General features: G+C 33.8%; 1 protein-coding gene and 1 pseudogene across 3 annotated transcripts; both read right to left on the reverse strand.

The window, feature by feature from the left end:
- Positions 1-780: 780 nt before the first annotated feature.
- On the reverse strand, positions 781-3,946 carry LOC145620529 (gamma-soluble NSF attachment protein pseudogene; annotated as a pseudogene). Of its 2 annotated transcripts, none has more exons than XR_014108250.1 (2): positions 3,817-3,946; positions 781-2,044 (listed from the first exon to the last, which is right to left on the reverse strand). The product of XR_014108250.1 is annotated as a gamma-soluble NSF attachment protein pseudogene, transcript variant X1 (transcript). The 2 variants fall into 2 exon arrangements; XR_014108251.1 differs by having other exon boundaries at positions 781-1,961; positions 3,817-3,918.
- Positions 3,947-5,164: 1,218 nt separating this feature from the next.
- On the reverse strand, positions 5,165-23,834 carry LOC145619259 (isovaleryl-CoA dehydrogenase, mitochondrial). Its single transcript, XM_081673914.1, has 15 exons — positions 23,605-23,834; positions 23,293-23,376; positions 22,882-22,939; positions 20,616-20,740; positions 20,493-20,537; positions 19,868-19,916; positions 19,647-19,756; positions 16,886-16,962; positions 15,790-15,840; positions 15,623-15,687; positions 14,422-14,576; positions 14,276-14,316; positions 14,138-14,192; positions 11,996-12,052; positions 5,165-5,599 (listed from the first exon to the last, which is right to left on the reverse strand). Exons 1-15 carry the CDS (start codon positions 23,716-23,718, stop codon positions 5,453-5,455), a joined length of 1,233 nt encoding a protein of 410 aa, XP_081530040.1. The 5' UTR covers positions 23,719-23,834; the 3' UTR covers positions 5,165-5,452.
- Positions 23,835-25,378: the final 1,544 nt, after the last annotated feature.

Genomic DNA, 25,378 nt, shown 5'->3' on the forward strand with positions numbered 1-25,378 from the left:
ATGCTAATTGTAATTGCTTGATGGAATTGATATGAATATCTGAAAATAAAATTTAAAGAAAGATTTGATCTTTTTCCTAATATTTATTGTATTAAGGATTTAATGCAAAATGTTCGGTTGTAATTTGTGAATGTATTTGTTGTTTATGAAAATTTGCATGGGGAAATGTTATATATATATGCATATATGACATGCACAATTGAAATCATTTAGTTTCATGCTATGCTGCTAAGGTTGAAGTTTACCAATGGGCTATTATATAAAGATTTAAAGTGTTTCTTGGTATTTAATTTATGGGAAAAAAAAAAATGCTTTATTTTATTTATTTTTTTTTTATTTTTTTTTCTGAAACCAAGCAGCAAATTTATGCTTAATTAGTTAGCTCTGAAAATTGAGTTTACTCATTATTAATTTAACTAATTTCTATCCCCTCAAAAAAAAAAAATTAACTAATTTCTGGTTTATGTGAATTGGTGCAATAAGAGTGTAATATATTGTAAGCTTATTTGAGGATCTTTGTATTTCTATTATGGAGTAGTAATTATGAAGTTGAATTATTTTACTTATATGTATTGGTAATTGATTGTAATGTCGTGGTCAGTGGAGAATTGGTGGTGACCTACCATCCAAAAATCCTAAATTCGCCACTAGTTTTCTACCCCAAAACTCTTAAAGTTTATCATGATGACACATAGATTATGAAAATTAATTTATTGCTTATCAGTTATCAATCATTTCAGTAATTATTCTTTTAATTGAATGAAAATAGGGGGCAGGACCTTTTACTATTGGAAATGAAGAAGTATTTTAGAGTAGACGAAAAAAGAAAAGTACAAAGGTATTCTGGGACAAAGCGAGTACACATTATAAGATACGACAACTTCATACTACTATTCGTGTTCCACACAACTTTTAACAAAACCAAGGGAATACCAAGGTACAAAACTCAAACAAGTCTCCCTCAAACAACTTTTTACATGGTTAAGAACTTCCATCACATTCAAAATACCTCAAAAACCTCAGAGAAGATATAAAATTTCTTTCTGGGATAAAATCACAGTCATGTCATAACTTAGTCTGGAACTAAACAAGGTTATCTTCATCGAGTTCATCACCCTCTTCCCCAGCAACTTCAGCCCGAATTGCATGCAGTTCCCCAGTTGGCAGTTTTCTAGCGAGCCTGATTATCACATGTTCCAAATTTGATATGGTGCTAGATTGTGCCACACGTTTAACTTCTTCAACATCCGCTTCTCTGTATGCAGATATAAGTTTACTAGCCACACGAAATTGATCACTATCCATAAAAGCATCAGTTTGTAGACAATCATTGTAACACTTCTCTGCTTGTTTGAAGTCATGAGTATACAGGTAAACAATGATGGCACTTAAATAAGCCTTGCATTGGCTGTTTTTGGCATTGCTCTTATCAGCTGCCAAGCCCAACCTAAGTAAGGTAGCTGCAGCATCTTCATACTTCTCAAGTTTTATATACACACTAGCAGCAGCTCGATACAAGTCAAAGGCCATCTGCTCCTTTTCATCCTCTTCAAGAATTTCACAAGCACTTATATATAAACGTGCAGCTTCCTCTGGCATAGACTCTTCCAAAGCACGAGCACCTTTAGCAAGAGCATCTGATGCAGGCTGTGATCTTCCACATTCAATATACAACTCTGAAGCCCTTTTGTAGAAATCGGCAACCTCATTCCAGCTTCCTAGTTCCTTGGCCATCGCAGCAGCAGATTCCATAAATCTGGCTGCATCCCAAGGTGAAGAGAGCATCTCCTGTCCCTTGGATGCTTTCTCAAAAGCTATCTTTGCCTTTTCGTTTTGTTTAGCAAGCCTGAATGCAATAGCAGCTTGTTCATATAGCACTGCTGCATTCTTCCAATCAGCATTCCATCTAGTAAAACTTAGCTTAGTAATTTTGTCAGCTTTGGCCATCAGCTTTTCAGGATCTGAACTCGCCATGGCTGAATGCCTTCAGTACACAATAACTTATATTCAGGACACGACTATTGACAGTTTTCAGGATCTGTCCCTGTATCCATTCATGACAACAAAAGGCTTACATCAACAAGCATGCTCCAAAATATATGCAAACCCAAGAAATGATGGCTGAGGCATCACAAATCGAGAAAAGAAAAAGAAAAAATAAATAAAATTACTCAATGCCTCAGATTGATGAAGGCATATTATGGCATAAAAGTGGAATTCCTTCAAACATTTTAGGGGACGAGTATTCATGCATTTTCCTGGGCCTATTTACTAATGAACAGCCCAACCCCCCCCCCCCCCCAATGGCCCAAAATAATAATAATAAAATTAAAAGCCTTGTTATTCGCTGAGGATTAATCCCTAGCCTCTAGGGTGGAAGATAGGAAGGTGGTTGCCACTCCTCCCTTGATTCTCAAAAGAAACATCCGTAGCATAAGTGTAGCATGCCGTTAAAGAAGAAATACGAAAAACTGAAGACACCTTGAAGGAACCAGGTATCCAGGATGCAATTTAGGTACAAGAATACAATAAAGGGATGTTTGGTTCAAAAAAAGGAAAAAAGGAAAAAAAAAAAAAAAAAAAAAAAAACAAAACAAAACAAAAAACCAGCCCCTTCTCCAACCCAACAAAAAAAAAGCCTCCATGGTGTTTGGTTAGAGTAAAGGAGATGTATAAACAAACCCCTGCGGTATTCCCTGGTTGATCTATTATCTCTACCACCCCTCACGTGATATGCAATCAGCCAATCTCTATGCATCGTAACTTTTAACATGCCAATATCTGCATGTTCACCACCTAATGCCGACCTTAACACCTCCTTTGCCATCACCATGCTTATTGAATCATCGACTTATTTTCAGAGCAGGATGGTGGGGAAAGTTGGTGGTGGGTATATTAGAAGCTAGGTTGGGGTTAGGACACTGATCAATCCAGCTATGGTCATGGAGTACAGGAGTTCTTGGGTTTTATGAAGCACTTGGTGGAATCAGTATACGTAGTAGAAGCATTTAAGGGAACTTCATAAAGGAATTGGAGAAAAACAATGTGAAAAAAATACCAACAAAACAATAATTGAAACCCCCAAACCAAAAGCCCCCTAAACAATTTCATCATCAAGCCATTCCAGAAACACTTCTTAATCTAACCAACCTAAAAATTATGCACACCTTAGTCTCCGTGAATGACAGCTAACAACAACGAATATACAACTAAAAGCTCTTGTGGAAACAAACCAGCCAACTAACACCCTTCCCCCATCCCCAACTCCAGGAGTAGGAGGAAAGTCCTTCCTTATTCTCCGTAACTTTACAAACACAATAAAAAACGCCACAGCCAAAGGCGAAAGATGGAGATTACTCGAAAGCAATAATGACATAGCAATACCAATTTACAGCCAAATCGAAACATATATGACATAAACAAGTTCCCCAATCTCAAAGCTAACCACACAACTATTACACCACATATGTTATGCCTAAATCAGACACAAAACCTCTTTCTAATCCAATTAAAAGACAAATTATACCAAAAAAATTGCACCGTCAATTCCTCTTTTGTGAAATTGTGATACTGTCACCAAATTATATGACCACATAAGAAACTAATCATACCATCGAAAATTGGCTTCAACAATAAGTAAAAAAATAAATTTATTCAAAAAGAACCCAATATACACCAATATTAAAATAACATGATTGAAATTATGCTAATTGAGCTGCATCTTACAGTGAACAACAATTCTTGCAAAATGTAAAGATTTAAAAAATAAAATGCGAGAATTAAGCAATGAAAGAATTAAATACAACGATAAGTTACCTAGAGAATGATAGAGTTGAATTTCAGGAAAAGTTTGATTAAGCCCTAGATCCTGTCTTTCAATTTTGATCTTCAATTTGGGGGAAAGATAGAGAAAGAACGCTCTGTGCTAAGTTTGCTTCTTTATTCTTGGCTTTGGCTTGTTCTAATTGACGGTTTGGTTGATATTACGTCCGTCCTAAAATAATTGACACAATCAAACTTGATACACATATTATGTACAGTATTAATTTAATGTTATATATACGTATGTATAATTATAAACTCCGTAAATTTTATTGCTAACTAAAAAAAATTATGGTAAACTTAGTACATAAATAGTGATATAAATATAAAAAAAAAAAAAAAGTTTAACGTGTCAATTATTATTAGACGGATAGGTCTATTTTACTCTCTTTGTTTGATAGTGTTGGGCTCATAAGAAAGCTGAAAAAAAATAAAATAAAAATATTTCCCCTATCTTTTTAATTGTGTCACTTTTATTTTTACACTATTCGTATACAAACCTTGAATAAATATATTATCAACAATACAAATGTGATTATTAATGTTATTTGTTTTTGGAATGTAAGTATGTGTGAAAATTATGATGGCATACCAATTCATTGAGTTTAGATAATTTAACTTGGATAGAGTATTAATATATATCAATAATGCATATTAAATATATACTAATCAAATTGAATCGAGATCGACTTTGTCAAAACATGGAGTGGTTATAAAAAGAGATTGCGAAAATGGGGGAGGGGAGAAGGGGAAGGGATGGGTTGCCTACGGAGGGAGAAGGCGGTGGGCTAGCCTGCAAAGAAGGGGATGGATCGTCGGCATAGGGTGGGTTGCTAGTTGGTGGTCGCCGGTCGTGGGTGGAGGGTGCTGGGTTTTTGTCGAATTTTTTTTTTTTAATTTCTAATTTTCATAAATTAAATTCTTATTTTAAAAAAGATTATAAGACACTTTATAAAATCATTATAGATATCATTAGTCAAAGTTGTGCATTGGCACGTGTATCGATCAAATTGGGACACTTAAATATAAGTAGAGGGTGTAATAAAGAGTGAGGGATAGCTCAGGTGGTTAAACAAAATATAGCAAAGTTGTTAAAACTATAACAGCAAAGCACACCTAATTATAACATCTAATAGAGAGTGAGGGATGACTCAGAATAGAGCTTCCCTCCCAATTCTAGTAAATCATATGATCGATTCTCTATCACTTGTCCTTGCAGAAATCCCTTATGATACACCAAATCTGGCTTGAAACACCCAAAAAAATAATTAAAAAATAAATAAATAGTAGATAGGTACCTCAAACAAGGCAACGAATATGAACTATCAGTGCATGGAACATCTTTTGGCATTCACAATTAAATCTATATAAAGTGTGCCTCAAAATGAAGGTATGAAGGAATTGAGCATTTTGAAAGCTCAAAAATGTTAGACTGATATAATTGCACTTATTTGCTTTACAGATTCTGTACAGTATAATCAGCTTCGCTGATGCCTCAAAAGAGAGCAATGGATGACAATCTACAGCAGCACACATGGTCTAGCAGAGCCCAGTATCTTCACTGCTAGAAGCCTTCCATAGGAACCACAGATAGTTGATTTGGAACCACCCAATAATTATTCCAGATTGCTCATTGCTCCTTGAACAATTCACGACCGATGATCATTCTCCTTATCTCACTGGTTCCTGCCCCTATCTCATATAATTTTGCATCCCGAAGAAAACGCCCTGTTGGATACTCATTCACGTAACCATTACCACCAAGACATTGTATGGCCTGCAAAATGCAATAAGGCATTCAATTACAGTCAATTCATCTGATATGGCTCATGAAGTAATAACCTTAATAAAATGAGATTAAATTTAATGTAAAACTTTATACATGGAATATCCCGTGTATAAGCACCGGTAAGATTTTTTAACTAGCAAAAATTTCTCTCCTCAATTCCATTTATTAAATTCACATCTCAAGTTTCCCTTGTGGAAACTAATACCAAGTCTCGATATTTGTCACACCTTTTTTTCAAATATCAATTACACACGTTCTTGTTCTCCACGTTAAAGGACCAACTCAACCATAAGCTTAAGTTAATGGTTAGGCCAGGATCGATTATATATACTCTATCACGCCTCCTCACATGAGACTAGCAAGCACGGGTACGACACTTTATGGCTGTTTCCCGTACCGTGGAAGGCTAGGGGACGGGTACGGTACGGGGACAGTAAAAATACGTCCCCGAGACGTTTCCAAAATATTCGGTACAACAATCAAAATTGGGTACGGCCCGCGCAAATTCAGGGGATGTCTTGGGTACGGTTTGCCTCTTTTCGAACGTCCCCAAGAGCAATTTCAAGACTTCAATCCCAGTTCAAAACAAAAAAGACAAGCCCAATATTAGTTACTTACTTGAAAAAATTAATTAGGGCACGCAATTTAGTCAACCTGACCACAACACCAGTCAGATCTTCCGTCTCCGGCGACCGGTCAGACCGAGTTCTTGCTTTTGTTTTTCTTTTCTTTCTACTTTTTTATTCTATTTTTGAGAAAGCTACTTCCTTTTTATTTTCACAAATATTCAAAAACATCCGATGTACATAAAATTATTGTAAATCAATGAACCAACACAAAGCCAAAATATTCGAGAAAGCTAAGGAGGCACTGTTCACTCGAGGAAGATGTGCACAGCAGCACAGAGATGAGGAAACGCTAGCCTTCCTCAATTCTAATTACTTTTTTCAATTTGAATTCGAACTATAATTTCAATTCTAATTACTTTTTTCAATTAAATTGAACTATAATTCTAGCCTTTCTCAATTCTTCTTCTCTGTAATAGCATGAGGGAGACTTGTCGTTTAGGAAGGCTTGGTTTCATCTGTTGGATGATTACCCCATCAAATACAAAGCGGATCGTGTTTCTTCTGTTGGATAATTACCCCATCAAATACGAAGCCGATCGCCTCTCGTCGCCGATCTTAATGGCGATGGCAACATTGAGGTCCTCGTTGATCTCAATGGCGTTCCTTCCCTGCCTTTCTCTTATTTTCCTTTTACTAACAATGAACCAAACAAAGCCAAAATAATGGAGAAGGCTAAGGAAAAAAAAGAGTCACTTTTGTAAAAAAAAAAAAAAAAAAGTCACTTTTGTGAAAAAAAGGATTACTTTTGTGAGAAAAAAGGGTCACTTTTATGAAGAAAAAAGGGCCACTTTTACGGAAAAAAAAATCACTTTTATGAAAAAAAAAGGTCACTTTTGTAAATAAAAAGGGTTACTTTTGTAAAAAAAAGGGTCACTTTTGTAAGAAAAAGGGTGACTTTTCGCAAAATGTTCGATGTACAATAAAATTATTGTAAACCGGGGGCACGCAAAAGTTTTTGTTTTATTTTCATCTTTTTTTCAGCTTAAGATTTTTTATTTTCTTTTTGAAAATAATCAAGTAGCTATACCTGAATGGACTCTCACAGTATTGGTAGTAGGCTAGTAGCACACTACTACACTAGCACGGGTAGGGGGTGGTTTAGCACATCATACAACTCTAAAATCTAAATGGCCTTTGAATTTGTAGTAATGACTCGAGTATGGAATTAAATTTGAATTTTTAGATTATTTTTTGCCATACCCGTTTTTAACATTTTTAATTTTGTCGTTTCCCGTCCCCGTATTTGTCCCCGTATCCGTCTCAGTGCCTTTTAGTATGAGAGTCCCCTGGGCTTGAAATGTGCATGCAGCATGGGCACTTGAAAGTAGGGGTGAATGAGACTTGAACCCTTGACCTTTGTGTCATGATGGCTCTTGATACCATGTTAAAGGACCAACTCAACCAAAAGCTTAAACTAATGGTTAAAGCACATGATCAACTATATATACTATATTAATATTGGGTTCAACTTGGCCGCAGTAAAAACACTGACCCAACATAATGTGACTATCAGCTAATTGACTCAATATGATATAGATGAGCATGAACGTCAGCTACTTTGTTATGCACATAGAAAGAACGAAACATAGAAAAGAAGGCCAAGGAAACAAATCAATGAAATAAGCAAAACTATGTCCTTCAGCTATTTTGTAGAGAACATAGAAAGAAAGGAACTTGCAAATACTAAGGGCTTATCTTGTTCATGTTAAGAAATCAAGTATCTTTTTTGTTGCTCAAGTATAGTTAGAGCCAATAATTTACTAAGATACTCACTTCTTAGTTCATAAATCATGGATAAAATCATAAGTGATATCACTAGCTTGAAGCTTTGTCACAATCCATCTATACTTGCTAGGAGTCTAGGACTAAAAGGGTATGAGACAAAGTTAGTAGACATAAGGATGCAAAGTCTATTTGTTTTAGAAGACTTATTACTTTAAAACAAACGTTAAAAATAAAAAATAAAACAAAAATATTTTAGGTAAAAGAGCATTTTCAACGAGCTATTTAAGCTAAATCCACACTTTTTTAAAAAAAAATTTGAAGATGGAGCTTTTAGACTAGGTGATTAAGAAGTTTGAGAAATTCTAGTAGAATGACAATTTTTTCCTAAACTTGCTATAATCCACATCCCTAACTACCCAAATACCAATATCTTTCTTTCATATGCTCTAGTAAGAAAATAGCCACAAGTTAATGCTAATTTTACCAAACAATTTATGGTAAACAGCCAATACAATTAGCTAGTCAAAACATCTAATACAACCGAATAGTCATATCAGCAAATGCAACCAATTCTTGGCAAATTACGAAACAAAGCCTTGGCCCACTTATGGGAATTTAAAATGTAATGTGATGGGAGTCATTTAAACCCATGTTTTGGATCAAGAAAATACTGCATAGCAAGTGTAAGCAATATAGTTTCAAGTTTTTGTTTTTTTTTTTTTTTACCTAAACCCCCCACCCCCATGTTTTTAAATTTTTTGCGACCATTTTATTTATGGAATAAATAATACTTCCTCTGTTTTTTTTGTTTGAGTGTAATCCCCCGTATTTTTAAATATTTTATAAATGAAAATTTATTTTATTTATAATATTTATTTGTTATTTTTCATAATTTAATTTCAAAAGTTTCAAATTATTAATCTGGGTCGAAAATTATTTGAACAAATTATTTTATGCACCTTTATTCTACAATTTATGTCCAATCATACAAGCCTAACCCATTTGTTTACTTAATCGACCCATTATTTTTATGAGGCCCAATCTTTCTTTTTACCCTACAATAATTCTCTCCTATAAATATCCCATGAATCTCCAAAACTTTCCCACACAAAAAGGTTAGTCTTATTTTCATCCTCCTTTGTTTCATTATTTTGCTTAATGTTAATTTAATTGTTTTGGGTTTTGATTTTAGTATAAAGATTATATTTTTAGTATCAAATTATATTTTAATGGTATAAAGATTATAAATTTCAGATTATATTTATGTTATAAATTTCATATTTTATGAATTATAAACCTAGGGTTTCAATTTATTGAAAATCATGATTTTAGGGTTTTTATGAACAATTGATTTAGGGCTTTTATAGTAATGATGTTTTGAAATTTTGGTGATTATAACTACTGATTAGTTTAACTTAATTCCAGATTATTTTGAACACATAGATTCGTGTTTTAATTTTTAGATTTCCGTTCGTTAATATTAATCCCGTTTTAATCCCGATCAGATTCTGAACTCATCCGATTTTGATGAAAAAGTAGTGTTTTCCATGTGGAAACAACGTTTTAAGAAAGACTCACTACCTTTGGTAGTGAGCACCACCCTCTCGAGGCCAAATTCAGCCTCTAAATATGATTTTCGGGCAGTTTTTGATTTTAACGAAGTTTTTACATACTTGAAATATTATCCTTGAGTTTGATTAATAAAATTAATTATGTTTAAAGTTAATTAAGCATAAATATATGTTTTTTTATTGAAGTTTCAAGTGTTGGAAATAGTTTCTAAGTACTATTTTTGATGTTTTATAAAGAGGGTTTAATCACCCATTAAAAAGAGAGATTTTAGGGGTTTTTATATAATTTTCAGATTTTTATTAGATTTTGAACTTGCTGTAATTTCATGTATAAGAGTGTATTTTAAGGTTTTTATGAAGAAAAATTTAAAGAACTATATATAAGCCTTTAATTTTAACAAAAGGGAAGGTTTTAAAGTGTTGTTTGATTTGGATTTTGAAGGTTTTAAAGTAAGTTAGTATTGCTGTAAATTTAATTGATTGGGTATTGATTGAGATGTTATTATTTGGCTTAGGAGAGGAGTTTATTGAAGGTGATTTCTAGTTAGTAAAGTGGCATACCAATTCGTTTGCTCAAGGTACGTACAAGTTACAAAACCTTGCTTTTAGGTGCATGTTTAAGGACGGATCGAGAACTTAGTATCATGTCTAGGGATGACTGGGTTAAATTGTTTGGTTATACATTGTGAATTTCCTTTGACGTGCACTATTCCTTATTGTAATTATTGGTTATGTTCTAATTATGCAAGGTGCGCTTAGAGGCAAAGGTATGTGATTGGTGAAATGACTTAATTATTACTCATTCATGATTTAATGAAATAGGATGAGTAAAGGAATGGTTCATGTCTTATAAGACAAGGTTAAGAATTTGGGGTGCCTTATGCACTCAAGGTGTTTATACACCGAGGTAGTAAAGGAATAAATAATAAATGTTGCTTGCCACTAATAAATCAAGAATTGAAATTGAAAAGTTGCTTTACTTGATTGAATTGATATTGGATTATATTGATTGTATTGTTATGCATATGAGTCATCACCAAGTCTAAACCTGTAAATCACGTAAAGTGCAAGATGGATGAGCAATAAAACTCTGGATTGGTGCACTTCTGGAGTAATGACAATCAGGGGTTGGGGTACATGGGGTATTAGCCGTGTACTTTTCTCGAGGCCGTCTGATCTACGAGTCTCTTATTTCAAATATTTTTCAAAACTAGGAGTTAGGTGAGATCTCATACTAACTACGGTCACGGAGTCGCGCCCGTGGTCGTTGGATGTTTATTGATGTTTCCGAAAGGAGGCATGGGGTTTTTCTTTTATTGATGTTCCAAATGGAGCATGGGTTGGACAATCTTGTCTATTGCGTAATCCAATGAATAAAAATAATGATTTTCCTATTATTAATTAATGGAGTCTTAGTAATATAAATAGTTGAGTCGTGTGTTGAGCCTATAATTTAATGATGCATGATGATTGATTATTAGTAACATGTTATGGAATTCTTAATTTATTTTGCAGCTTGTATGTACTCAGCTTTGCTGATTGCGTGCTTTGTGTGTCTTTCTTTGGTCATGGCCTTCGCCTTTCAATGACCCTGTGACGATCCAATTTTTACACTTGTAATATTGGGGAGCAGAATTACCACAGGTTCTTACACATGCAGCATTCATCAGGGGTGGGATCTTGAGTAGAGAGTTGGTTGTTTCATTTTATTTCTTTTGCAAGTTTGAATTTATTTTAATTCGTTTTTATTCGACACTATTTCTTTTGGGTTTGAATTTATTTGAACACTGAATTTAATCACTTACTACTTTTATTGGGTTTTGAATAAGGGCCTTAATGGTTCCAAGTTGTATGACTTAATTTGGTTTCATTCGTTGGTTTTGAAACTTATTTATAACTGATTTAGGTTTTCCGCTGGTATTTTCTGATAAAGCCTTAACGTTTGAACACGTGGCGGTAGCACGCCAGTAATTCTCTTGAATATTGTTCAGAGTCCTCAGAGGTTTAAAGAGAGAATTATTGGGGTGTTACATTGAGAGGTATTACTTTTTTAAGAAAGATCTTTTTAGTTGACATGTTTCCCTTTTTGATAAGTTTCTTAATGTATGATTCCTATTTTACCCTTACTTAACCAATTTAGATTGGTTTGTTGTAGTTTGGTGGGTAAAAGGTACTTATGTCTTTAACATCTTTGACATACCTTAATGGCTTAAAATGTGTGCCTAAATGAAGTGTGTCAACTATAATAAACAAAGGAGGTACAACATAAATTATCATACGGGCGAGATTTTCATTTATGTATTTAACCATTATGTCTCCAGCCAATCTTTCAATTGGCAAGAGGGTAATTTTTTATATCAATTTGGTTAATTGGCCACAAAAGGATGACTAAGTGAATGTGCAAACAATCAAAATGAACCTAGATGCCCAAAATACAAATACACAAAAGAGCTTTATACCTGTAGTGCAACTTGTGTACCCCTTTCAGCAGCACAGAGAATAACTCCAGCGCAGTCCTGCAAGCATTTTCGAAGAGGGGTGAGGAGGCTTGTCACGTGCTTGACTAATTACGCAAACTGAGAAATTTATAGATAAGCAACAAATTGAGAAGAATTAATAGGTGGTGGCAGATGACATTATAAGTTGTCATCGCTTGTAGAAGAAACCAATTGATTAGACATGTAGCAGAATAATGACTTGGTATGCCATTGCATGTAAAAGAAAAAGATACATAAGATGCCTCTGCAACTTTATGGGCATATCTAGAGGCTAGGAAGATGCACTCCTCAAAACCCATGGCATCAAACCATTCATGTGACATTGTCATACACACATATTATCAAAGGTCCAACCTCAACTGCCTTTCTTGAAGAATCCATATACATTGAACAATGAAGAGAAGATGTACAAATCTCACGCCACCGGTGAATATTTTTTAATCAAATTAATTACTAAATACTAATGTGTATCATATTTGAAAAAAAAATATAAAAAAAAATAAAATAAAAATTAAAAAAATAAAAAAAAAATCACTGTTAGAAAACTATCATGGAAACTGGGGGAAAAAAGGTTCTCCGGAAAATCCTTTCAATCTCAATCTATGCATAGATATCCCAACACCAAGGAAACAGCCAAAGAACTTTACAAATCAAATTAGCTAAAAAATAAGGAAAGTAAAGTCACAATATTTCTATTTCAGCCTCTCAAAGGCATAAACGCTAGCATTTCACATTAAAATACCTTCAATATTTTTTGTCATCTTCTAATGCAAATTTTTAAAAAGTACATTGCGAGGCAGTATAAGAAAATTGGGCGGTGTCAAATTTACGGATTTTTGAACATGGAACCTATCAAAAATATACTTTTCTGTCAAGACCCCAACATTTGTTTTTTTTTTAAAAAAAAAAAAAAAACCGTAGTAGCATAATAGTTTCTATCAAAGAAAAGAGCCCTTAGTTCTTTTTAACACATTTCACAATGATTTCTTTGAATTTTTTTATCTATTATTTACTCCCTCCAGCCCACCCATAATACAGTGTTGTCAGTGGCGGATCCACTAAGGCACAAGGGGGAAAAAAAAAAAGAGTAGTTCAAAGAGACCTGTTATTAATACTAACTGGTCTCTTAGAGGCTTCCATAACAAAATTAATACTATCCTCCGCTGCTTTCCATGCTAACATAAAGAGACCTGTTTTTTGTGAATTAGTCTCTTAAAGGCAGCCATAACATAATCAATACTTATACTAACTTCTGCTGCTTTCCATTTTAACATAAAAGAGACCTGTTTTTTGTAAACTGGTCTCTTAGAGGCTGCATAACAAAAATAATACTTACTTCTGCTGCTTTCCATTTTAATATAAAAGACCTGGTCTAGAGGCTATAAAAATAGGTCTCTTAAGTTCTGCTTTTACTTTTAGTTTTTGGAAACAAACTACTTTTTTTTTTTAAAGGAAAATTATGAAGTAATAAGAACCTATGATTTTTAAATTATAAGATATATATACTTATTAGTTATTATAATTAGTATAAATGACCATATAAATTATAAATACGGAGTACATATAAAAAAAAAGTATTTTTTTTCCCTTATCGGTCTATGCTACCCCTGGCTGGAAATCCTAGATCCGCCACTAAGTGTTTCCATTTTTGGTGTACCACACTGCTGTGCTTGCTTCTAAGATTATACTTCTTTACCTTTCTCATACACCCCAACATTTCACAAAGTTTTTGTGCCAATATTTACTTTTTATACTTTTCCGTATAAAATACCCCAAGATCCCAAGATTCATCAAAAGTCATCATTCACTTTTTTTTTTTTTTTGGTACCTATCCCTATATAATTACAACCTTTTCTACATTATTCACCAAAGAGTCCTTGAATCAGCATAGTGGTAGACAACTAGACATACATAAAATCCTTCTTCAAATCCTGATTAAGGGATGTTATCAGGCTCCCAATCAAGAGGACAAACATAGACTGATGATTGTAGTTTCAAATCTTTCAATGAGACATTGAATTGAGTAACCGCAAACGAATTGGGAGAGCTGTAAGGTGAACTGACAGTAGAAAACAAATCAAGATGCATAATAGATTAACACACCTTTGGGTCAACTTTTCCACCGTCACATTCTCGTGCAACCGAGTACACATATGACCTGTACAAGGTGCGAGAACAATCAAATTAATTTTTCCAAGACTCTTTCCACTGTTTATGCAGATGTTAAAATCATAACTTTACCTTGCTGATTGCAAGGAAGTATACATGTCAGCAACCTTCCCCTGCATGAGCAAACTAACTGTATTATTTCATTTGCAAGGCTTTGGAGCTGGAAGTCCTAGATCCATCAGAAATCGTCTGAAGGTTTAAGAATGCAAAAAACATACCTGTATGAACTGAAATTCACCGATTGGACGCCCAAACTGTTCCCTCTGCCGAACATAAGGAAGAACAACATCAAGGCAAGCTTGCATAATACCAAGAGGCCCAGCTGACAAAACAAGCCTCTCCAAGTCTAGCCCTGACATCATAACATATACCCCTGGATAAAAGATCAGAGAGCTGTGTTAGCCAGCATGCACGAAAACCTGGGGGTAGAGCTAGGGGAATTGAGTCAAACTAAGAAAACTTTGACTTTATTTTGTTACTAAAATAAAAGAAAATTTGTCACGTAAGAACTTGCTAGATTTGCTTTAATGTGTGGTATCTAAATATCAACTTTCCACAATGTGCAATCATATACTATGTATAATGTAAGATATAATTAGGTTAACATGTGCATCGTACACTGCAAAAAGTGAAAGTGAGAATCGCGCACACACACATCCAAAAAAAAAAAAAAAAAAGTACTGTATTTTGTGAACCATTTATTGTGCTAAATTGACGTGTGTGCATTTATTTTATGCAATGTGTGTTGTATGTTGTGTGTTTATTGGCACATCTTATTTTAGTAGCCCTATGACAATCCACTTGGATTTTTTTCCGTATGATGAACTTCTATAATGGTGCAATGTATTTGATTAGAAAACACATACGTCGCATAGAAGTTTGATATTGAACATTATAAAAGTGGCTGAGGAGTCAAATCCTTTTTTGATGCAATATACTGAATTAATCTCTTCGTGACATTATTATGATTAACATTCCTATTTTGGACATTTCAAAATAATGGTTACACTTTGCTTATTCTAATGATACGACACAACTTAATTAATAGAATCTCACCCAAAATTTGTATCACTTACAACATTTCACTTTAACTAACCTTAATTCTTCATTTCTTACAATACACTTTACCTATATGTTGTTATTGAACTTTTCTTAAAATATTCCATCATTCTTCTTTTCTGACAACATTCCATTTTTTCCATTCATCTCTCCTACTTTCCAAATTTTCTTGGTTGTTGTAAGAAGATCAAGGGTAACCATTGTAGTGAAACGAAAGGAGTACTTTTTAACTTTATAGAGTTTATACACACTTTCACAGGCTTTTTTAAAAGACTTGAGCTGCTCACAACTATGTGAAAAGTAAGAAAACTGCATACACCCTATATTACAGAATCATCATGCAAAGAGCATCAAACTAACCTTTTCCTTCCTCCCCGAGAACATTTTCCTGAGGCACAAAGCAGTTCTCAAAAACAAGTTCACATCTGCAAGGTATTTTGCAATCCAACACTAAATATCAGGCTATCAGCCCCTCAATATACATAAGATTGAATCATGATTTTTCAGAAAGTTCATAGAACACATACGTGTCGCTTCCTCGCATTCCCAGTTTGTCCAATTTTTGGGCTGTGCTAAATCTGCAGTTCATGTAAAAGGGAGAATATATAAATAAACCTTAGGAATAAATGAGACCAAAAATTGTACAATTTAGAATTTTTTTTATTATAATTATACTACTCTATTACCCAGAGCTAGAATTAAAGAAGCATGCACTCCAGTGGAAAAGATTGTCAGCAGTTGAGAAACATTAGTGAAACATCACTTGCAAACACTTTTCACCCACAAATCTCACTGATGTGATGGGCTTATTATCCACGAAGTATTTCTGAACCCTATTGGCTATTAAGAAAATAATTATATCCTTCCGTATTACAGGGGCTTTGTTTTATCTTTTAAAACCAAGAGCATAAACACCAGAATAGAGCATGCATAAAACCGACAGACAAATTTGAGTGCATCACAAATGAAACAAAAAAATACAAACTTGTGAAACTAGTTGATCAAGTTCAGTTTTTCACATGTTCCATGGCTTCGATGTTTCTGAAACCTTGATGAGCTTTCATCAGGGTATCTTTACAGGAATATGAATACTGAAATTAGTAGTGGTTTCCTCATATCATATTTTAATATTTTTCATATTCTCTCCCATCCCCACTTATACTCACTTTTGTTTTTCATATTTTTTCTTCTTCAACCAACCCCACTTCATATTTTCTACTATTCCACCTAAAAATCCATGTCCGGAGAGAGTAGTTGTAAGAAAATAGAAATGAGGAATGGATAAGACGTTTTTATCAATATTCACCTTACCAAAGCATGTCAGCTTGATCAATGAGGAGATAAATTAAGATAAGGATAATTTAGGTAATAATCTAGCAGTTTCAAATTTAAAGTGACAAGGCAAATTACCTAATGAGCAAAAAGATTATAGATGCATCATATATCAATTGGAATTAAAAAATAATAATAATAGAAAACACTCTCGTTTTAGCATCAGCTGTAATTGCATGTAAGAGAACGAGGAGACTGGATTAATGCTAAATACAGTCAGATTTTTTTATGACATCAAGAAAGCAACAAAAACAATTGCCAACTAAAAGATATTTAATTGCAATTTAGTACCCAGGCATTCCTTTTTCGATGATGAATGCTGTAATTCCTTTGGAGTGCTTGGCCATGTCTGTTTTTGCATAGACTACCTGCTCCAACAAGATATCTCATTATCAAAAAAAATATGGGGAAAAATATCATTGATGAGGTGTGAATTTTCTAATTCTAGGACAAGATGGCTAACATATAAGTCTAGGTCCCCACACAAATTGCCTTCTTGTCTCATTTCTATTATAGTTTTGGAGGGTTTTGTTGACTAGTTACACATGTTGCCTATACTAAGAAGCTTTTTTAAAATTTATGAACTATACCTAATAGCAAAATATAATTCATATGCCATGTAAAAATAACACTTTCAGTAGTGCAGCTTTAAAAATATGTTGATTATGTCAATTACACAACATTTCTATTTCAGATAATATCCATATCAGTATCCCTAATTCAGTCTCAGCTTCAAAAAATGAAAAAAAATCATCAGGGCATAGTAGTTGAAGACCATGTAGCCAATAACATTACAATTAAACAACGCTTTATCAGATCATTTAACTTAAAATATATTTGGTTATAAAAAGGAAAAACAGACATTATCTCACACTACATCGTCTCTTTGTTACATAAATATATGAGACAGCCACAAAAAGTTTTGCTGACCAACATTCTACATACACACTTACAAGCATTATAACAAACTGTAAACACCAAAAAATGTCTCCCCAACCGAAACCCGATAATGAGTAAAAGTCTTTCCGTCGCCATTTGGTTCGGATAGAGTGTTGAAAAAAGGATTAATTAATTTTGATAATAAATCCAGTCCGTTTCACCTTTCTAGCCCACATTAATTTCTGTGTTAAACCCAAACCATTTATTTTAATTCTTTCTTTTTATTTTTTAAGCCCGATTCAATAATAATTCAATTTACAAAGCAATCCGAGTTTGAAACAAACTTCTAGAATTCCTAAACCCGTACAAAGCCGGCTAAAACAGATAACTTTCCACATCAGAACACAAAAAGAAATAAAATAATAATATCCCAGATTTCGTGTTCTTTGGTGCGACGCACCAGATTTATCACGTCACGCTAGCTGCTGACATGGCACAACAGTAGATTTATTAGGAATGTGTGGAGAAAAGATCTAAGTATAGCATGATGGAGATACTAGCTTGCATGTGAAGAGTAGGCATGTAAGTGTAGGTCTGTAGAGTAGTTGCTGCGCACACAAGGTTGCATACTCACAGCCAGCTCGCAGGAACTCAAGGTGAGCTGAGCTTTGCTCCTGTGCGCCCAGAAATGTGGCTGACCCGCAGCACACACGCAGAATTCCTTGCAGGGACTCGAAGGCTGGCTGAACCGAGCTCCTGCGCATGCAGCACCATTGTTCAGCCAGCAGCTCACAGCCTCACGTGCAGGAATCCTTGCAGTAGCTTACAGGCAGCAGGGAGGTCCCTCACGCGCGCAGCCTGAGAGCAGACAGGTCGCAGAATGTGGGTATCGGGCTTGTTCTGTTTTTGCGGCTGCTAGCAATCATTGGGCACGTGGCTTCTTCTCATGCATTAGGTCTTATTTAACACCCTAGACTATATATATGGTTTTGCATCAATAATTTTAGGTATTCACATAATATTGAGCACAAGTGAGGGTTTAAAAAGGTTTTGTGAGAGAGCATTTGAATATCACACTATTCATGCTTGTAATCTTCTTTCATTCATCATCTAATATTACTCCATAGTGCAAGATGGGTTTTTTCTTCCAGTTATCGGATTTTCCCACGGTAACATCGTCTCCTTCATCTTTGCTTTAATCTTTCATACTTGTTCTTGGTTGATTTCTTGCTTGTTCATTGTGATTGTGGGTTGATTACAAATGTTGTTGGCACTCTAAATCCTATCAAGTTTTGTTCATGCACCAAATTTTCTCTCTTTTTCCGATTTCATTCTTATAAATATTGTAGCCTTTCGAGGAGTATGGGCACCGTTCTCTGCACACATTCTTTCTAATACTCTAGTTTCTTAATCTATCATCTCTCTAATATTCCACTATTCCTCCTTGAAGTGCTCCTAGACATCAATACTTCACCCAAATCTTTATCGGTGGTCCACGGCGTGAAAGGTCCTACAGGTTTCAATCTAAATTCTAAACTCAATTTGATTTAATTTAGTTTGTTTTGATTTATATAGTGTATTTAAGTAAACTAACGATTTATTCATGATTGTAAGCACAACTTTTGATGACTTATGAAATGATGAGATTCTCTCTCCTATTACATCTAAAAACTCTATAAGAGCATTATTTCTTTGATGAATACAATTAAATTTATGTGATTAATCAAGCTTTAATCAAATTTGTGAGATAGAGATTAAAACCTTGTTCTCTTCAAATTTAGTGATTTTTGAAAAGAGTTTTATCCTCTCTGCTATATTTTATTTCCTTGTTTTTCTTCCAGAACCTAGAATTGCATCTTGGAAGGTGGGAAAATTGTATGAACTTTTCGTTCAGGAACAATTTTTCAATGAAAATGACCAGATACATGTAATAAATTACTCTACATTCAACTTAAAATCCTGGAATATTTCATTCCTGAAAATTGGTAAATGGATTATCATAGCATGTATATGGCTCAAGAAATTAATTAAAAAATTCAGCTCTAGTGCGTAACAATTGACACATAAATACAAATAAAAAAATGACGGCATGTGCGTAAAAAGACATATCATTGAGTAAATGGAAAATTGCACTTGATGTTGTTGCATGAGTTGATAAAATAAATGTGCTCACCAGGGTTTGAGCAGTTGGGCCATTTGTGCACCACATTTTGTTCCCATTTAGCACATAGCCACCATCAACATGATCAGCTCTGCATTTCATACCAACAACATCTGAACCAGCTGCAAAAGGATAACATGGAGGAGAGATAAAACTGCCATCTGACTACCATGATGATAACTGCAAATCATCCCATCACACAGGAACGGAAGGAAAGTGTGCATAAATCATACCGTTTGGTTCACTCATTGCCAAAGCTCCAACATGCTCCCCACTGATAAGCTTCAGGTGCAGCAAACGTTTAATTTATCAGAACATAGATCCAAGAATAAGACCCTCAGACATTCACATAAACATGAACTAGGTGCAATTCTAATTAGTAATATTTGTGGTTTAGATAGTAGGTTAGGAGAGGCCCCCTATTCCCCTAATCTGCCAATAATTGGGCATCGGCTAAGCCAAAGTGTATATTAATAACACTCTCACAACCAAAGACATTAACATGCAACTGCAAACTGCTTTGACACAGGATCCATTTCCCCTCTTCCTCCTCCTCTCCCAAAGTCCCAGCCTCCATCTGACCTTGTCATTTGGCTATGACAAGCTAATTAAAACATGAAGAAGCCTCACCTCACATGATATTGCACATACAAAGTCAAACGCCACTTACACAATTACACTTCAAAACCTCAGAAACACGTGGGTGCATATTAACCTGAAATTTCCTTAATGTACTCTGTACTCTCAAGTGGCAAGCAAGCATAATTTTGATGTTAAGAATTAGTCAGAATTTGAGATTATAGCTATCAGCAAGTGTAAGCACATTGATAATAAAAGGCACAACTTAAGAGTGCATACCTTTGGTAAATATTTCTTTTTCTGGTCAGGATTCCCATTCCTTGCCTGAACACAAAACACTTTCCTGACAAAGCAACATAAAAAAGAGAAAGTATACTATTTAAACTCCTGTCTTGGTCTTACCAGCTGATTTATACAAAGATTAGAGTGAGCTCCATATGACAGGCCAACTGAACCGGAAGCACGACTGATTTCTTCCATTGCAATACAGTGGTAGAGATATCCAAGGCCAAGTCCACCATATTCCTCTACAAAATAAATAAATACATAAAAATTGATGGTCATCCCTATCAATATCATGAAAGAGATTAGAGAGATATCACTTCACAATTGAAATTGCTTCAAACAAGCCAATCACAAGAATGGTCAAGAACTTCAATACTAATTAGTCTCATAATAGTTGTTACATTTAGGGAATGAAAGCATCATTACTGTGATGTTCTTACCATTATTGCTACTATAGAACAATAGATAATTTAGTTATATACCATGTATAAATGCTTTACTTTATCACTAACATAAACTGATTGTTATTTTAAGACATCTTGACTGCTATTTTAGGACAGAAAGAGTAAGAAGGTTGAGCCTACATATCATATGCAATAGCATGGAGAACTCTTTGGAAAGTACAGCACGGTGCAAAGATTAGAAGGTCAGGAAACCAGCAATAATATTGACAGTAATTATGATAGTTGAGCTGGTTGATGCAAACGCATATCAACAAAAAAAGGACATGAGATAGACATCCATCATATTTCTGGTTCCTAACACAAGCTACCAAACTTTATTTCTCCATTTGCAATGAGGTTGGCTCCCTGGGACCATAACTTATTACTTATATGAGATTAGATTTAGGCTTTGTTCTCCCCACTTAAATTTCCCTTATTTCATGACTAATAAGTTCAGCTCAGTTCTAATAAGATAAGATAAAGAATAAGGGTTGAGATAGATGTTTGTTATATTTCAGCTATTGTGAATAAGAAATTCCTCATCATTGCGGGGATTTTTGGATATTTTATTTACAATGACATCCATGTTAACGAAGAATGTATTTTCATTTTTATGCATGTAGTATTGCAGTATGATAAATAGATATGTACAACTTTTCGCATATTATATATGTGGTAGTTAGTTAATTGGATGATTGTAATTATTCATTAGTTATTTGGATGATTGTATCATTTCACTACACTTGCACCTTTCATATAGATGGTGTTTCTTGTTTGGCCTGTTTACGAGTTAACTTCCCTTTTTTGTAAAAAATAAAGTAAGCAGTATGAATTGCTTCCCATACTACTCTACAAAATCCTATGCTCTGCATTAATAGTATTATATGACACATCAAAAGTTCACAACTAATCAAACCATGGTTACAGATAGATAGGAGTCATAGGACATAAGAGTCTCTCTAGTCAACAAAAAGTGCCAGAAAACAGGGACATTGCAGACATGTAGGAATTAAAAAAGGTTTAGGTAAATTATGTAAAGTACGAATGACATGAATCAAATATTACACAGGCCCAGACATAAAAAAATATGAAGCACAACACAAGCCTTCTAGGCTTCAAAAGATTATGCTCGTCGAGCAGTCAAGCAAGAGTATCAATACAGTTCAATTGAAAGCCTTCCAGTGTGACATGGTAATGAGCAAAAACGTATGGACCACATTAAACTGACGTAGAAATTAATGGCGGTTATGATCACAACTATGGTTGTGCCATCTAACTCCTCGCAGAGTTTATATAAATGTCATCCAACGACCTACAGTTATCCTTCCACTTCAGTGCTTAAATCGTGGCATGTTTTGACAAAGAAAAAACTTCTACTTGAGCGTTGTGATTCAAGTATTTTAAAATATGTTTTCAGCACCTTGGATGACTCTTGCATTCGTTGTGATTCAAAACTAGTCCAGAGATTTCATGTGAGTGACGATTTACAGTACCAACACACGGTACTATTATTAATCCATGATAGATGGCTCAATAGTCTATAAATAATAGTACTACCTCCGTTTCATATTATTTTCAACGATTTGACATAAAAATGTAAATAGAAAATGTCTAATCATTGCAAATAATATTAAATAGTATATTTGGAGTCATAATGTATGTAGCATGAAAGTCAAAATTCAGATCATATAATCATCATTAAGTGAAATTCACTTAATATGACTAAATTAGCTAGTCATCAGTAATCCCAACATGTAAACCGAAACACAAGTTCTAATTGTTTTTAGGTTATATGTCATCGACAGTACTCTTTAGTTTATAGTGTCAAAACACTTTACTAAACAAGTTCATCTAGAATCAACGTTCAACACAATTGAAATTTTTCAAACTCTTTTAAATCAACCTTAAATCACAAACAAATAAGATAAAAATAAATAAACCTGGTGCTGTAATTCCGTGAAGATTAAATTCCCCCATGAGTTTCCATAGATTCACATCCTACCAGAAAAGAATCAGTAACACCAAGTATTATTAGTACGTCCTCTATTTCATTATAATTGCAACAGTTCGGCTTTTATACCATTCACGTAATAATCTGATCAAATATGTATACTTTATACAAATGTTGTTAACTTGTTATATAAATTGTTAAATTAATTTATACATATAACTTTTTAATGTTAACGGTCAAATTTGTGTATCAATTAACATAATAATCAAGTTGTTGCAATTACAAGAAAACGAGGAATTTGATAAAAACAAAAAAAAAAATATATATATAAATAATAAAAAAAAAAATTAAGAACATAATAGAAAAATCAACTCAGAAATAATGGAGGCATACCACCAACCTTAGGAAAGTAATTGGTTTTATCGATTTTCTCTGCATGAGGAGCAATATTTTCTTGAGCAAATTGAGCAACACTTTCCTTGAACTGTAAACATTTCAACATATTTATATTCAAAAAAAAAAAAAAAAAAAAACTATTTTAAAAGAAAATTAAATTAAAATTTAAAAAAAAAAAGGGTACTTAATCAAAATTAAAACTCAATTCTAAGTGAAACCTAAATAAATATGTAAATTTTAAATAATTACTCCCTGCTGACTAATTAAAAGTCATATTGATAGCGTAATTTGAACTAGTAATGAATTCAAAACAAACCTGAATTTGAGTATCATCAAAGAGAAGGGAGGTAGAGAAAGCAGCAGATTGAGTTGAATTCCTGGAAATTAATAACGAAGAAAAAGCTCTTCTAACTGCGAATAATCTCTGCATCTTCAGAAAGAGGCGAGAGAAGAGAGATGAACTGGTTGAAGAAGGTATAAAAATGGAGTACGTTAAATAAAAGGAGCAGAAAGTTTTGTTATGGCACTGCTTAGAAGAGAAAGCGTGGCCCTGTGAAATATATAATGGGCGTTGCCGTATCACGTATGACGATGTATTGTTTCTTGATGTGTCAATTCGGATGATCGGATCAGGACTGATGTGGTCGAGTTAAAACGGGTTAATTTTTAAAGTTGATTCATGCTAAATTATTATATTCACGCGAGTCCAAATTTAAATCGGATATTTGGATGATCGGATCAGGACTGATGTGGTCGAGTTAAAACGGGTTAATTTTTAAAGTTGATTCATGCTAAATTATTATATTCACGCGAGTCCAAATTTAAATCGGATATTTTCGAGTTGGTTTCGGATCGGGTCGGGTCAGATGTGCTTTTGACGCCTCTAAATGTTCGATAATTTGTTCCTATCCGAATTATAAACATGCTCTTATTCAAATTCAAATCCAATTAACAATGTTGCCCATGTGAATTGATAATTTGATATGCATCGTTGGTGGTTGGTTGGAGGCTTTATCTATTTTATTTTTACGGGTGTTGGTTTGACCGTATTATAAAATCGAATTTAGATCCGATTAATGCATATTAAGTATTTAATTTGTCTATAAATCTCTGTAAAATCCGCTTTTTGTAGGAGTCTCATGCAAAAAAGATTTGAGTATCATTTGATTTCAGCACATAAAGATTGAGTATCATTTAAAAATATGAGCTGTGGTTTTAGAATAGTATTGATATGGTAACTACATGAATGTTCTGGATATCAACATAAAAATCACACAGAAAATATATGGTAATGTAATACATGGTTTGATTTATTTCAAATGGGATGAAGAGAATATCACATTTCTCAAGTTATGGAGAAAAAGCATTCAAAAAAATTTGACAGTAAAATTACGTACTTGTTGAAACCTTATTAGTGTACCACATTCCTAGCAAATTTGCAACTGCAATACCAGAACAAGTTCATTTTTAACAGATTTATATAAGGATAAACATTTCCAATTCGGGTTACTTAGAGAAGTTACAAGACTTGTTGATTAGGACTCCCAAAATTCATCCAGTTTTTCTATTATTTTATGACCAAATATATTATTGATCAAGGTTATAAAAGACAATTATCCCGAATTCAGCATGTACATAAGGGTAATAGTAAGACACTAGCACATAATTGTTTAAATCGATCGATAAATGGATCTTAAAAGAAATGTCATAGCTTCGGTCAACACTAGCTACTATGAATTCTAAACACAAAGTCAACAAAACAAACCCATAAAACACTTTTAACACTCCCCACATTTTTACACCAACAAACAAAAGCCATCAGCCTACTGCTGTAAATGTGGTGCCTGCAGGTTAACTACACCTGCTCTTTTGGTGAAAACCACGTAGGCTTAAAAGACCTTGCTTATTGAAGAAATGTGAATTTCAATAAGATCCTAATACTTACTACTCGCTTATATGATAATTTAAGCTGTGACTAACTACCAAAATATTCAAAACTCAATTTAGAGTTACATGAATATAAAATAAAAGTCCCGAAGCAATTCAGTACTGCGGACAGAAACAGAAGATAGATCTCCTCACAAACCCTA

This window comes from Chenopodium album, chromosome 27 (genome assembly GCF_948465745.1).
Source record: "Chenopodium album chromosome 27, dcCheAlbu1.1, whole genome shotgun sequence".
NCBI classification, from domain to species: Eukaryota; Viridiplantae; Streptophyta; class Magnoliopsida; order Caryophyllales; family Amaranthaceae; genus Chenopodium; species Chenopodium album.

What these genes read in the sequence shown, in the direction of transcription:
- LOC145619259 (XM_081673914.1), bottom strand. Translation starts at nt 23,718, where the DNA reads ATGCAGAGATTATTCGCAGTTAGAAGAGCTTTTTCTTCGTTATTAATT. An exon ending in AAACCAATTACTTTCCTAAG is followed by an intron (nt 22,940 to 23,292) that starts GTTGGTGGTATG and finishes CTTTTCTGGTAG; the next exon opens with GATGTGAATCTATGGAAACT. An exon ending in GGCAATGAGTGAACCAAACG is followed by an intron (nt 19,757 to 19,867) that starts GTATGATTTATG and finishes ATCCTTTTGCAG; the next exon opens with CTGGTTCAGATGTTGTTGGT.